Genomic DNA, 13,845 nt, shown 5'->3' with positions numbered 1-13,845 from the left:
TTATTATGTGAACTATTTTTTATCAATCACCTTTTCCAGGGATGAAAAGAACGATACGAGAAAGTTAGATCTTCTGCTTATAGGCACAAAGAGTTCTACATCCTCATACGTAAAACGCCTAATTTTTTGAAAATTATGCGTAACCTCGTTTTGAGGCTGTAAAAGCTATAAAGTTCTACATTTAGAAGTTAATATTGAATTCCTAAAAATTTGAACCTATCACAAGATGTAATTTCAACATCACTGGAAACCTTTTTGGCATTTAGATTATCACAGTCCCATTTCACATTTGGTAGGTTATATTGTTATGCGGTGATGTTTATATTGATTTTTAACAGTTTTCACAGTCTGATTATATAAATGATCTAAATTCACTTTCACAACACCAGTGGCACCCATGTGAAATTTTTGATTTATAAAAATTTCTGCTGATGATGTCGACATTGCATTCGAAACGTCAGGATGTGCGTCTACGGAAAAACGTGTCGTTCTTCTGGCATCATGTTTTCTCTTGCCGTTTGTTTCGCCGCCGATACGAAAACGGAAAAAAGCATCAACCAAAAAACAAAAGAAAATCGAACGTATATCGGTACTTGTATCGTGAATGATATTTAAATGTTGGCAACGGTGAGCCGGCATATTATACGAGACCACACAGGTATTCTGAAAATGCGCCTAACAAATCATTATGGATAGTTTCATGCGACCATGGGCGGCGCGTCGGGTTGGACCGTAACCCTGTTGAGTTGTGAACATCCTTCAAATGTTTAATATTTAACCTGTTAGACGTTTTTACCTCCTTCATATTAGTTTACGATTTCTGCTCAGTGCTGAAGATGAGCAATTGCAACATGTATTGACGTATTGTAGCCTTTTAAAAGACGGATTTTATATAAAATTAGTCTTACTTTTGGAATTTTAAATTTAAATATGTATTGGCTCCGAATGCTATAAAAGATAAATGAATTTATGGCATTGTTTTTATTTCGACTTACAAGAAACGGCATATATATATTAACTGTGTTTTTGGAGAAGATAATTCTGAAGGAGATAAAGGTTTCGTTGACAAATAGCTCAATCAAAGAAGATGAAGTCGAAGAGTATGTTAGATATATCTAGTTAAAGTTATTGGACCTTATTTCTTTTTAATGGGACACAAATATTATTTTTCATTACGACAATGACAAATTTAGCATTTCAAATAATTAAAAGTTCTACATTATTCGTCTATCGTTAATATGGTTGAAAACATTAAAGCATATACATAGGGAACTTATTTTATATATTTATATAAAATTTTATTTATGGTGTTCCCGATAGATTTCAGTATGCATGCTATACTGTGTTTATTCTTTTTATTGAAATAAAAGTTGATTTATTATCATTGTCATTGAGGACTTGTCAAACGGTGACGAAATTTTTGTCGGCCTCTTCAATTCTATAAAATATCCAATTAATAATATACAATAATAATATACAGTGCGTATTTTATTCTAAATCAGTTCCAAAACTAACCAAAACTGACTAAATTGAGAATCGTTGAAGAATTTAGAACATTTGAACGGCGAAGTTCCGCTATAAATTCGTATCGTGTTTTTTATACCAAACTTAAAGATAGATTGAGAGAACGTGGGAACCAGATTGGCCATTGCTATTTAAAAATACAAATTATTGAAAATGCTAAATTTTGGGGTTGTTTCAAAATAACTTTATTAAACTAAACAAACAAGGGGTACGCAATGCAACGTTTTTAAAAATTTGTAATAAAAAAATGGACCTCGAAATGGAACACCGTGCAAATAGAATAAAAAGTGATCCTACAAGTTTTACACTTTGTTTAATATTCCAAGTAAAAATGCCTTACTAATAGTTTATACAAGTAGAATTTTTGTAAAATTTGTTTGTTGAAAGAAATATCTCAAAATCATACACTCAGATTTATATTTAAATTAAAAAATTGTAATAGTGTAGGTACAATGTCAAGTAATGAAAAGCAACTAAACTTAAAAGGTTTATAAAGAATAAAAAGAATATAAAACTTAGTTTATAAATAGACCGAACTGAAAAAAAAAATTCACGTTTATTCTACTCAAGGAAATGATTCGAAACTTTATGTTTATGATACATATAATAAAACTGTTAGTCAAAAAATATATTTTTAAATGGTGTAAAAGTTTTTAACTTGATTTTCTTAGGCGATGAACAAAAAGCAACATAGTTCTTCATTATAAGGATATCTTGCAGTTGGTATGATTTAAAGGTTTGGCATTGCATTTTATTTGATTATCAATTGATATTACTGTCATTGCGGCGTCTTGTAATCCTTTATTTTTTTTTTCCTACGTATGTTTAGCTATATAAAATCCAAATAGGGGATTCTGTGAAAATATTTGTAAATTTTTGACACAACACACATAAGTTTGTTTTATGTGTCCTATTGTTGTTAACAAGTATGGTTATATGATTATTATTATAAAACTTCTAAAAGTACAAATGAAATATCGAAGACAACAACGATTTATTGATCAAAGTATTCTTTAAGGGAATATGGTCTCACTAGAACTTCCTTGATGACTTTCTTAAAGTTTCTCATTGATACATTTCACAGAATTTGATAGAAGTTTATATATCTTAATGCACTTATCATAAAGTCCCTTCTCAGTTATAAAAAGTGTATGATTAGGTATCATGATATCATTAACATTAACATTTCCGCTGTACTTATTGCCATTTTTGACAATAAACATCGTCATTATTGCAATTGCTGACAGCTCCCTCTTCAAGAGTCTTTATGCCTAATGTTTATCATTAATCCTAATCACAAATTCCGAATTATCTATAGTGAAAATAAATATTTGATTGATTATATTTTTAGGCGATTATGGGTATAATTAAAAAGAATTGGAAACATCGTTGAAAGGTAGAATTTCAACGGGCGGCGGGGAAATGGCGGTAAAAATGTCCCGTACGTTCCGCCGCTGGGGCGTATCGCGTTATACCGGTTCCCGATAATTCGCTTGGCGCTCATACCTCTATACCCGCGTATACGCCGCGCATTTTTTTTTAAACAAAATCTTTAACGGAAAGTTAAATAAATACGTGTTCCCGCGAGATTTATTAGCCATTAATCGCTACGTTACGTTTCGATTTCGCGTTTCTTTTTATTTTTTATTTCTTCAATGCTCACGATTTATAGAAAAATATCTCTATATTGGCGTATAGATGTGTATGTATATATACGTGCGGTGCGCGCGGCGGCACCGGCAGCTGCCCGCGCGCTCCAAACGTCCATTATTTATTTATTCGTTTCGCGAGCCAAAGTAGGCAATTTTCCTGCGCTTAATTTATTGCGCGGATTCGTTTAATACGAGGCTTAAAACGCGCCGACGTCGTGGTTAAACAATCGCCGGCCGCCGCCGGTTAATCGAGTTTCCGTTTTTTGTGGCGGCGGCGCGACGCCCGGCGTCCGTTTACCCGCGAGATTGTTCGAATTTCTGGCCTGGAAACCGAATCGAAATGAAAGAAATGCACCACTGACTAAACCGGGCAATCCAAGATCCAAATATTTGTCGTCAACTTCAACTATGGTGATGAATTTTTTGACCGACGAAACGTCGAATGGAGTAAACCTGAAGAGGGGTCCCCACTTAAGGCACTTGGTGCAGGAAAGTTAATTTTACTGTATTCTGGGGTTACTAAAGGATAATTTTTATGGATTATCTGGTGAAAGGTGGGCAGAATATTAATCGAAGTTGTTATCAGAACCATTGCGCAACTTGCAAGCGGTATCTATCATCTGTTTCCAGATTTGAAAAACCCTTACGGGGTGTTCGATTTAAAAACTTAACCAACCTAAACTTTTGTGCGCACGACCTAAGACAAATGAGATTTCTACCCCCTTCTGTAAAATACTTAATTATACACCGGTCTAGCGTGTAGGAAACGTCACTTGACTATGCGAGTTTCGGATGTGTTCTTGGGAGATTTTACCGCACGGGCTTGAATTTTGACATTTGTCAATTCCGACAATTATGTCAGTGAAAGTATTCGTATTGTTTTGCAAAAATGTAGCCAGAAACTAACGATCGTAGAAAAAGTTTAGTATGCAATACGTTCGGTAAACTTTTTAAGTCACTCGTTTATTAAACACTCGCTCCGCTCGTGCCAAACTAACTGGTGACTCAAATGCCGTTTACCATATTTGTTGCATATTATACTTTTATCGTATTCAGTTAAAACGTGATTATGTTGAAAAATTACATTACAAAACTAAAACAAAACTTAAAAAAATAATATAAATTATAGCTACATTTCCAGAACTTTTGCAAGCATCCCTAGCAGTTTACAGAAGAAAGCTTCATATGTATGTTATTAATCTTATTCATATCCCGAAAATAATTGTCTACTCCACAGAACTGCGGAATTTCCAAAACATTTGGCTTTTTAGTAGTTAGTAATTAATTATATGAAAAATAAGTGGATATTTACAATAAGTTTTGCACGGATTAAAATCTGAAATACCTACATATTTTGAGCTGTATAAGTTCGTTGAAAAATACAAATTTCAATTATTATTAAATTACCTTTATTTCTGTCAAAATTGAAAAATTACCTTTCAAAAATTTGGTCTTACACGATTCAAAAAAATAATATCTGCCTGTATTGTAGGTTTTGGACGATGCAGGATATTTCCTAAAGAACAATTTTTTCTCGTCAATATTAAAGAACTTTCGTAGAAATCCAACTTGATAATTTGACTCTTTGCGATTGACTCTCATAAAATAGATTCCTCCGACCGATTTTGCCATGACTAAATTAAACCTTAATGTGAAAGAGAGAACCACTGACTATTTTGCAATTTTTGTTTTCAACTTTGAATAAGCCTCAAAAAACACAACTTTTCGTATCTGGCTTCCAAACACCCTATCATATCTTTAGAATTTAGTGGATGGCGAGTAGACTTCTGTGTGTGACGCAGATGAAATTACTGGTTAAGTAGGAAACGGTTTCATTTCGTCATTCGTGGAAAACTTTTGCATTGACCTTCGTTTCAACAAGATTTCCGAAGCAACGACGCAACTTAGAACAATAATTAATTCATCCAAAATAGGATAATTATCTTATACCGGTATCAAATCGAGTGGAAAACAAGCAAAGCCTATTAAACAAAGTGAATTAGCCCAGACGTCAAAAGATTTATATCTACGTAGAAGAATTCGGTTTACAAACGAGATTTATTTTATCTGATCGAACGAAAAAAACTTCCAGTTTGGTGATTCTCTCGCTCTAGGACGATTTTAAAACGCCCTGGATGTGCAAGTGTTTCGCTTTGCACGCGAAGCGTACGTGGCCAGAGAAGCCACTAAACTGAATAAAAAGGTGATAATCTATCGTGTAACGGTTGTTATAAAACGTCTTTCTTCTACTGGATTACAAAACCGGTAATTGGATATATATAACGTTTTGAAGCAAATACTAAAAATGGCCAACCAATAGAGATAGTTTTTTTTTTTTAAATAAAATTGGGCTGAGGTGGCTTTGACTTGAAGAAAATCCATTAACACAATAATAAAATCTCAACTTAAAACTAATAGTAAATTCCAGGATCGTTCACATATCTATGGTGAAATCAATTAAAAATAAGGATTCTCAAAATAATATAGTATTTACAAGAGCAGATAAATGAAAGACAGTCATAGCTATCGATTCTCTAGAATATATTACCAAAACCAAACAGTTTCTTAAATGAGCTATATATATCGAAGTATAGGATATGATCCCACTGAGTTATACCAAAAACAAAGTGGAAATTACAGATTCATCACTAATACCAACCAATAATGCTGAATCCTCAACCTCCAAAGTTATATTCTTTAATTTAATTACAAAAACAGGATATGCCAATTAGTCCTGTAGTTTCTTTTGTCACAGCACTATCAGTTAAACTTTCAACACCATTAATAAAAATTTTAGAATATCATATTGCCTTTAAACCTAGATATGGTATCAAAAATTCGTTCGAACTAATCAACCAGGTTAGAGATATTAAAATTCATCCTAAGGTAATTCTAGTTTCCTTTGATGTCCAAAATCTATTTCCTAGCATTCGACAAGTCAACCCTATCATAAAACAAGACTGGTTAGATAGCTTAATAGTGTGTTTAGGTTAAAATTATTTTGAATTTAATGGTCAGTTTTATATTGCTAAAAAAGGATCAATTATGGGAAACTCGCTTAGTTCACTACTTGCAGAAATTTTCGTGGACAATCTGGAAAATATCATACATAAACATCCTCTGAGTAAAATATTTCTTTGGTTGTAGATGGTGTTTTTGCTTGTTTCACTGGAACGGAAAAAAAATGCAGTCCTTTTTGAATCATATTCACTTCATACATAGGCGTATGAAATTTGCCCTAGAGACTTAATGACTGTTTAAATTTTCCGGACTAAATTAAACAACAAATTATATTTTTCCATTTACCATAAACACTCACACACGGACACAGCAATTCATAATAGTTCAAATGAACCCTCACACAGACAAAATGGCTGCCTTTTATTCTTTGTTACACAGAGTACTTAATATACAATAACATTTAACAATGGTTACGAACTCTAGATAAGATTATAATTAAAAAACAATTACAAATAATTCGGAACTAACTACCGAACCCAAAAATTTATAAAACAATGAAATACATAGGAGAACCCGACCAGAAAACTCAAAAATGTCTATCTAAAGAAACGAACATAAAAGGCCGTATAAAAATAAAAGTTCGGATTGCAACTATGCCATTCATTTAAATTCAGAAATACACAAGTTTGATGATAATTTTGATATTTTACGTAATCAATCAAAAAGCAAAAAACTAAATTTGTTGGAAGCTAAGAAGATTAACAAAATGAGATATTCGAATCTATTACTTGATGAGCAATTAAACTTAACGGTAATTATGGATCTATTAGGAACTACCTGATCATATATATAGATGTCCGAATATTGTCATATTTTGCGTTGTCTAAACATAAAGTAATAAATAATTGTGAAAATCTGAACATTTGTTGTTCTAATTTATTTGTGTTTTTTATAAATCCCACTCGTAGGAATTTTGAGAATTTATAATAGTAGTTTATACGTAACAAGTTTCGAAAGTATCGAACAGAGACTCCATTTTCATGTATAAACTATATGATTTTCTTGCCTAATATTGGGTCAGAAACTGTCAATCGTGTCTTTTTGCATATAGAAATTTCAAATTTGTCTAATTTGTCTCTGTAAAGGGATAAAAATCCTCTGCTACGGTTGAATCACAGTTTTCCAAATCCCCATTGGAAAATATGTATGTCCTCATCTCGTTTCTTAGCACCTTCTTTTTGCCTTTCATGTCTCTCTCGACTGAATTAATAATTTTGCCGCTTTACAAGAGGAGTTCTATAATGCCAGACCACTTACTTCAAGATATTACAAACGAGGTAAATATTGACCTTAACTTAACATTTATGGTATTGGCTGGTAGCTTACAGATCGTCAAACCCCATCGGCCTCCTTGGATGATGTAGAAAATATTTACAGAGAAATATGGACTAAGTCATTGTCAAGGATAAAAAAGAAAATGGCGAGATAAGACTGCGCTTAATCGTGTAGATGGGAATTCCCACAGGGTGTGACAAACATTGAATATAAATCTGAGATCGTTTGAAATTGACCCAAATTTTGGTTTCAGTTAAAGTGATTTCAAGGCATTTTAAAATGTTATAAAATTTTAAAAGTTATGAGGCAGGCGAACATATGCCAGACAAATGACTGAACACGGAGGCAGTGCAGTACAGTTGATACTACAATTTAAAAATACATGTGCATTGTTCAATTCTCATTATTGTCACAGAACTAATTCATTTTCTCTATGGCCTGGCCTATTCCACGACGCATAGTCGGATCGACGCGACATCTATTTTTTTTTAATTGACAGTTCGGCGGCGATCAAAAAAATTTAGCTGCGACGGCCCGATACAAATCAGGAACGTGTTTCTGTTTCCTGCTGATCGCTTTTCACTTGTCCACCGAGGCGCCCGGTACGAGTTATTCGAAATTTACGTTTTGAAATTATAATCGAACGTGTGTGCGCGCGCGTGAGTGTGTGTGCATGTCCAGTATTCAAAAACGCCGCCATATTTGCAATTGGAATGAAACTGGATTTGAATGTTATAAAAATCGCGGTTGCCGGGCGAGAGAAATGGACGGTGAAAAATCGATTGACGGATTGAAGAGGAAGCGAAATCAAAAATATTTCCATAAAAATCATAAATTCGAACCTATACCGTTGTCTTTTATTACTAATGGGATATGCGCCAAATGAAAATAATACACGCACACCAAATGGCACATCGAAGCTTATTATCTGCTCCTGAGTTTTGGAGTTTTAACCAGATCATTACAAGGTTGTCTGTAGTGGGTTTTATTTCGCTATCACATGTACAGTTTAGAAAGTTTTCTCAAACTTATGTCTTTTAACTGGAAAGAACTGGTAATTTGCCCGAAGATTGACTGAAGTCTGTGTTCGTCTCTGCCTACAATTAAAACAAACCTGTATTACAGGCAATTAGCTGCTGTAAGAACGTAATGGAGAACAGGGGGACAGACCAAGATTGCATTCTGTTTCCGCTTTTCCTCATCATATTTTCTGAAAAGATCTTCTCAAAAGCTTTAAATAACTACAAGCAAGGTGTTAAAATAAATGAGGGTGCGCCGATAATTCCAATGTATAGAGTTGCATCAGTTTGCACAAATACCGACTGAGAACATTCGTCGGTAAGACTAAAATTATGGTTCTTCCAAGAAGGGTCATCGGCCAATGAACATTAGAGCCAATAACGAAGTGACACAAGAAGTATTAAGTTTAAGTATCATGGGTGTTGAATTGCTGAAGTTTTGGACCAGGATTTAGAGGTAATTCTGTTGTAACAGATGTTTAACAGCTAAATATGGTTAAGTGCTACATTTATTCTGTGGTCTTACATCGAATTGAGTCCTGGAACCTAGAAGTGACGACAAGCTTTTGAAATGTGGATATTTCGTAGAATGCTGAGAATATCGTGGACATATCGATTGAATCCGTATTTCTCCGTATGAACCAAGGAAGAAAGCTACTACATAATACTACAACATGGAAAGGAATACTTTGGGCATGTTCTCATCTACCTATACCTACTGCAACAGATGATCAAAGGTAGATGTTACGACCAAAAATATCCGAGAATGGAGAAAATTCAAATACTTGAAAAGACAGCGGAAATATGGTCAGAATTTTCTATAATTATCGCTAATCTTCGATGAGAAGGGACGCATGAAGAGCGAGATTGTGGCCTTAAAATAAATAATTTAATTGATTCTAAATAAATAAGTTAACAATTTTAAAATTCCGAAAGCCGTTTAAATGCACCTTTCTTAGTCCTCGTACTTAATTAAAAAATCAACATAGTTAAACGTCTTTAAGGAATGAATTAAATAAGAACGGAAAAAAGAGGCGGTTTCCGTCACCATTTTTAAATTCGTTACGCTGCCGTGTAAACCCCGGAACATCCGACGAGATCAAACGCTTAATGGTCTTTCCAACCTCTGATCCCGGGGGTTAATTGGCGGCGTCTAATTCACCCAAGTCGATTGTCAAATATTTAACGGAAAATTCCGAATTAGATCGTCTCGCGACGTCTTGTAATTTAAAATGTCTTTTATCCCTTCTTTCGTTCTGCTTCGTTCGAAAATATCGTTACTATTGCGGAAAATAAATTAAAACAGCGGTAACCAAACCAAACCTAAAGTTACATGCACAAATTATGAAATATTTCGGAATATGAATAAATTTATCGATCGATTCGGTTACAAACTGGAACTATCTATACAAACAAAAACGCATAACAAAAAAAAAAACTTACAAACTACCCCGATTGAAACGTGTGGGAAAACAACGCCTAAAGTCTACTAAATAAATAATGAAAATGCTACGTACCAGAAAATCAATGGACTTTTCTTTTAACTGAAAACAAAGGTAATTTCATTTTAGTTCCAGGTTGCAACCAACGGCTATATAAATATACAATAAAAACAATGCGAATATATTGGGCGTTCCTAAAAACATCGTATGAATATTATTATTATTATATATTATTAAAAATAAAATTTTTCACTCACAACATAAACACTCATACTCATACCTAATTTTTATGTACAAGAAAAGCTACGCTACTTTAAATTTCAATCTAGCATGTAACGGAAATCTCTAAAAAGGAGTTTAAATAATTTTTTAAATGTTAACACCGCTTAACGATTAGACAGAGGAACGCCAGGTATAGAGGAGCTACGAGGGCCGCGCCCTTTATATTTCGGGATTTTCTTAAACTTGTCCTGCCATCTGCCGGCTAACGTTTTTATAGGAAAATTTTACATTTTGAGGTTAGGTTTACTCAGTTTGGTTTTGGCAGAAGAGTGTTGTTTGTGTTTTTTGTGATAAATTAAAAAACTAAATCGGGAGCATTGTCGTGTAATAATTTTTTACAACTTTAGACGTGGACTAACTCAACACTTTTGCAGTTAAAGCACCATCTAGGACTACTGTTTATCGCTGGTTTTCGGACTGCAGTCGTGCTCGTAGTTTTCTTAAGGATGAATTTCGTGAAGGTCGTCCAAAATCCATGATTGTCCAAGAAAACATTGATGCAGTCCGGAAACTGATTTTGCAGGTTCGTCATGTGACTTACCGTGATTAAAGGTATCTTTGCACATTAGTAGGGCCAGCATACATACATACAATTAAACACAATTGGACATCAGTTCAAAAAAGGGGTTGTGATGATTGGTTGAAGAAAATGCTAAAGAAATACGATTGGGGCCCTTCCAAGCACGCCCGCGAAGCGCCTCGGAAAACTGGTCACATTGCCACTGTTTTTTTGGTGAAAAGAAAAACAGTCAATTCTGAATAATACACAACCATTGGTTTGTGAAAAACCAACCGCAGAAGACGAATCACTCTCCACGACGACAATACTAGCTCTCACCGATCAGTGCAAACACAGAAATTTTTGAGCATTAAAAACGTTGATTTGATGAGCCATCCACCATATAGACCTGATTTAGCACCTATTGATTTATCTTTACTTATATACATTAAGAATAAATTATGTGCGCAACGATTTAAAACACCAGAAGAAGCGATTAATGCGTTTAAAAAGCAGGTTTTGGAGGTGCCCGAATCGATGTAGGAAAATTGCTTTGATGATTGGTTTTATCGAATGCAAAAGTGTATTGATCATCGGTGAAAAACAATAAACTCAAATTTGTTGGTAGCCTATAGTTTTTTTTTATTACAAATCCCGAAATATAAAAGGTAGCCCTCGTACGTGTTAGTTAAAACAAAACAGGAAAGTTCCTTGTCCGCGAGAGAAACATATATTTCGCTGATTGCTACTAGAACCGTTATCAGTTTGGCTTTAGACTTCGCCCGGTATCGCAAGACAAAAAAAAAGTGTGATAAAAATTGCCCAACCCGAGCATTCCTATTAATTATAGCAATTAATAACAATAAACAACAAACAAGTTAACAAACGGGTCTTTCAAGCGATTTCTTTTTCGGTGAAGTTTTGTGTGATAAAATCCATAATTGATTGGACCGTTACAATTATGTGAAACCAAAACAATCGCCACGGATCACGCTCGATTTGATTTTTAATTTAGAAAAACATCTACGTCGATTACGGACGTTCTATATATCTTCTCTGTCGCTACTTTTGTCGTTGCGCCTTTATCAGTGGAAACGATTGGGGAAGTGGGATCAAAAACCCGTCAAAATTGAGATTGACGTTTTACTGCTTTGCGTGAAACATCGATCCTAAGAACTACACATGCTACCACAATAATTAATGGTCAAAACCGTTTTTTATACTGCTTTTACGACTGAAGTGGTATTCTTTGTATTTACAAATAATACCACTTCAGCCGTTTTCTATTCTATTCTATGAGAGGTGCGGTCCCTCTTTCTGGTGGTGAGTCTCATTCCCCTACAAGAGTAAGCAGTACCTTTCTTCGCACTCAATAAATTGAGCTCCAAGTACTCTCGATTGCTCCCTACTAGCGTTTAGCAGGCCCAATGAATGTTCTAAACGCAGCCTACAAGTTAATGTTAGTTGTACTTCAGCTATTTTAAATGTAGTCGTCGCAACTTTTGAAATTCTTCAACTAGTTTTGCTTTTTATTAAAGTCTCTAGATGGTCCACTGAAACCAGTAGACAAATACTTTTTGTTAAGCTATCTTCGAAGTTGAGTATATCCCACTTTCGGGTGGAGTCTGACACCTATATCGAGTAAACGATACCTGAATCGTGTTTCTGTTTCTGACAATATAGGAAATGATTTGAGAACAGCAAAAAGTCACACCACTTCCCCAAATTGCAATTTGATGTTGGAATTTAACTTCAGATGAAGTGATCATCGGCTAGGTCCTTTCATCTAAAGGTTTGCAAAAACTTAGTAGTGTATGTGTTTTTGTTTTAGCTCAAAATCACTGATCAACAATGACCCCTCTCTCTTTCGTCAGGTATAGCAGGGAGTGCTAATACTTTTAAATCTCTCCCTCTCAAAAAAACTCTAGTAGTGCTCAATAAAAAGACAAAGGAATGGGGCAGAGAAGGCGGTAGGAAAAGAAAATAGTGATGGAGGAGAGGTGGGAGAGGTAGAGGTTCCAAAAACGAGTGACAGTGGTCCTGACCTCAAACGAACGAATATAGAAAACTTTTGCCCCGTAATTACTTCGGTTGTATGCAGAAACGACAGAATTTTTATAACGAGGCAGGAATATACGACCGCAAGTATAGATATAGCAGCCCCCACAGTTCCGTGTTTCTCCCCATATTTTATGCCCGAACCTTGGCGTGCCGAATGCACATAAAGCAGACACCTTGAAGCATTAGTGGCCATTTCGATGTTGTATTAACACTACAAAATTACTAGCGGCGGACGCGATACTCGCCCCTAAGTCCGTTCGGTAATAGGGGTGTTTTTGGTTCGACGCGCTGGCTCATTTTCAAACACGGAGGGTGTTATATTTTCCGAGTTCGCGTGAAAGAAATATGAACTTTAAGGAGCAACGATCGAGGCAACGAAACCGCGCCGGAATAAAAGATATATTCCTAGGCATGCGATGAGACTATGGAGTATATGGAGGAAGCATGTGCGATGGCGGGGGTAGAAATACATTTTCCGCAATTTTTGTTTATTTTCCGGGTCGAAAAATAGGAAGCGGTAACCTCCTTTAAGTGTTACTTTTCCGACTAACCATAGGCGTACCGGTGGTATTTAAGAAATTTAATTAAGCAGAAAAATAACGAAAAAGAAATTCGATACGTTTTTTATTGTAAAAGGTAGCACTCAGAATCTTGGAAAACGCTGCGTCTGCATCTGTTCATATTTATCGGATGTTCCTCGAAATGCATTAAAATAATCACCGATACGAATTAAATTCGCAAAATTTCAATTTAATTTAACGGAAAAGGAAAATAAAACTCCACTCGTTATTACAAGCAGTTAAAACACAAAAAAAATCGATATCTAGTGAGCCAAAGTTGGTTAGATTCTTTATTCTCATAAACTTTTTCGTAATTTATTTTAATTGTTTGTGCATTTGTTTTGTTATTAATCTTTTGTAAAAACAATTCGGGCGTTTCCAGGTTTGGGAGTGATTGGATGTCTCCAGAATAGATTTTAGCTACGGCTACTGGCGATAGTATGGAACACGTGGATAAACTTCTTTAGGCAATCGTTTATTAAGCACTCGCTCCGCTCATGTTAAATGAGT

The 13,845-nt window shown here is 34.8% G+C and overlaps 1 protein-coding gene across 10 annotated transcripts in view; it reads right to left on the bottom strand.

Moving 5' to 3' along the window:
* LOC132705980 (optomotor-blind protein-like) overlaps positions 1 to 13,845 on the bottom strand; it is a 243,944-nt gene that overhangs the window by 38,260 nt on the left and 191,839 nt on the right. For 7 of the 10 annotated variants that reach the window (XM_060676983.1, XM_060676980.1, XM_060676986.1 and 4 more), the window contains exon 5: positions 10,009 to 10,035. The exons of the other annotated variants lie outside the window; for them this stretch is intronic. In XM_060676983.1, coding sequence (XP_060532966.1) covers positions 10,009 to 10,035 — 27 coding nt within the window. The remainder of the gene's footprint in view (positions 1 to 10,008; positions 10,036 to 13,845) is intronic. 10 annotated transcript variants of the gene reach the window in all.

This window comes from Cylas formicarius, unplaced genomic scaffold (genome assembly GCF_029955315.1).
Source record: "Cylas formicarius isolate icCylForm1 unplaced genomic scaffold, icCylForm1.1 PGA_scaffold_8__14_contigs__length_24414737, whole genome shotgun sequence".
Classification (NCBI taxonomy): Eukaryota; Metazoa; Arthropoda; class Insecta; order Coleoptera; family Brentidae; genus Cylas; species Cylas formicarius.
The sequence above is the reverse complement of the archived record's forward strand: the minus strand, read 5'-3'. Positions and strand labels throughout refer to the sequence as shown.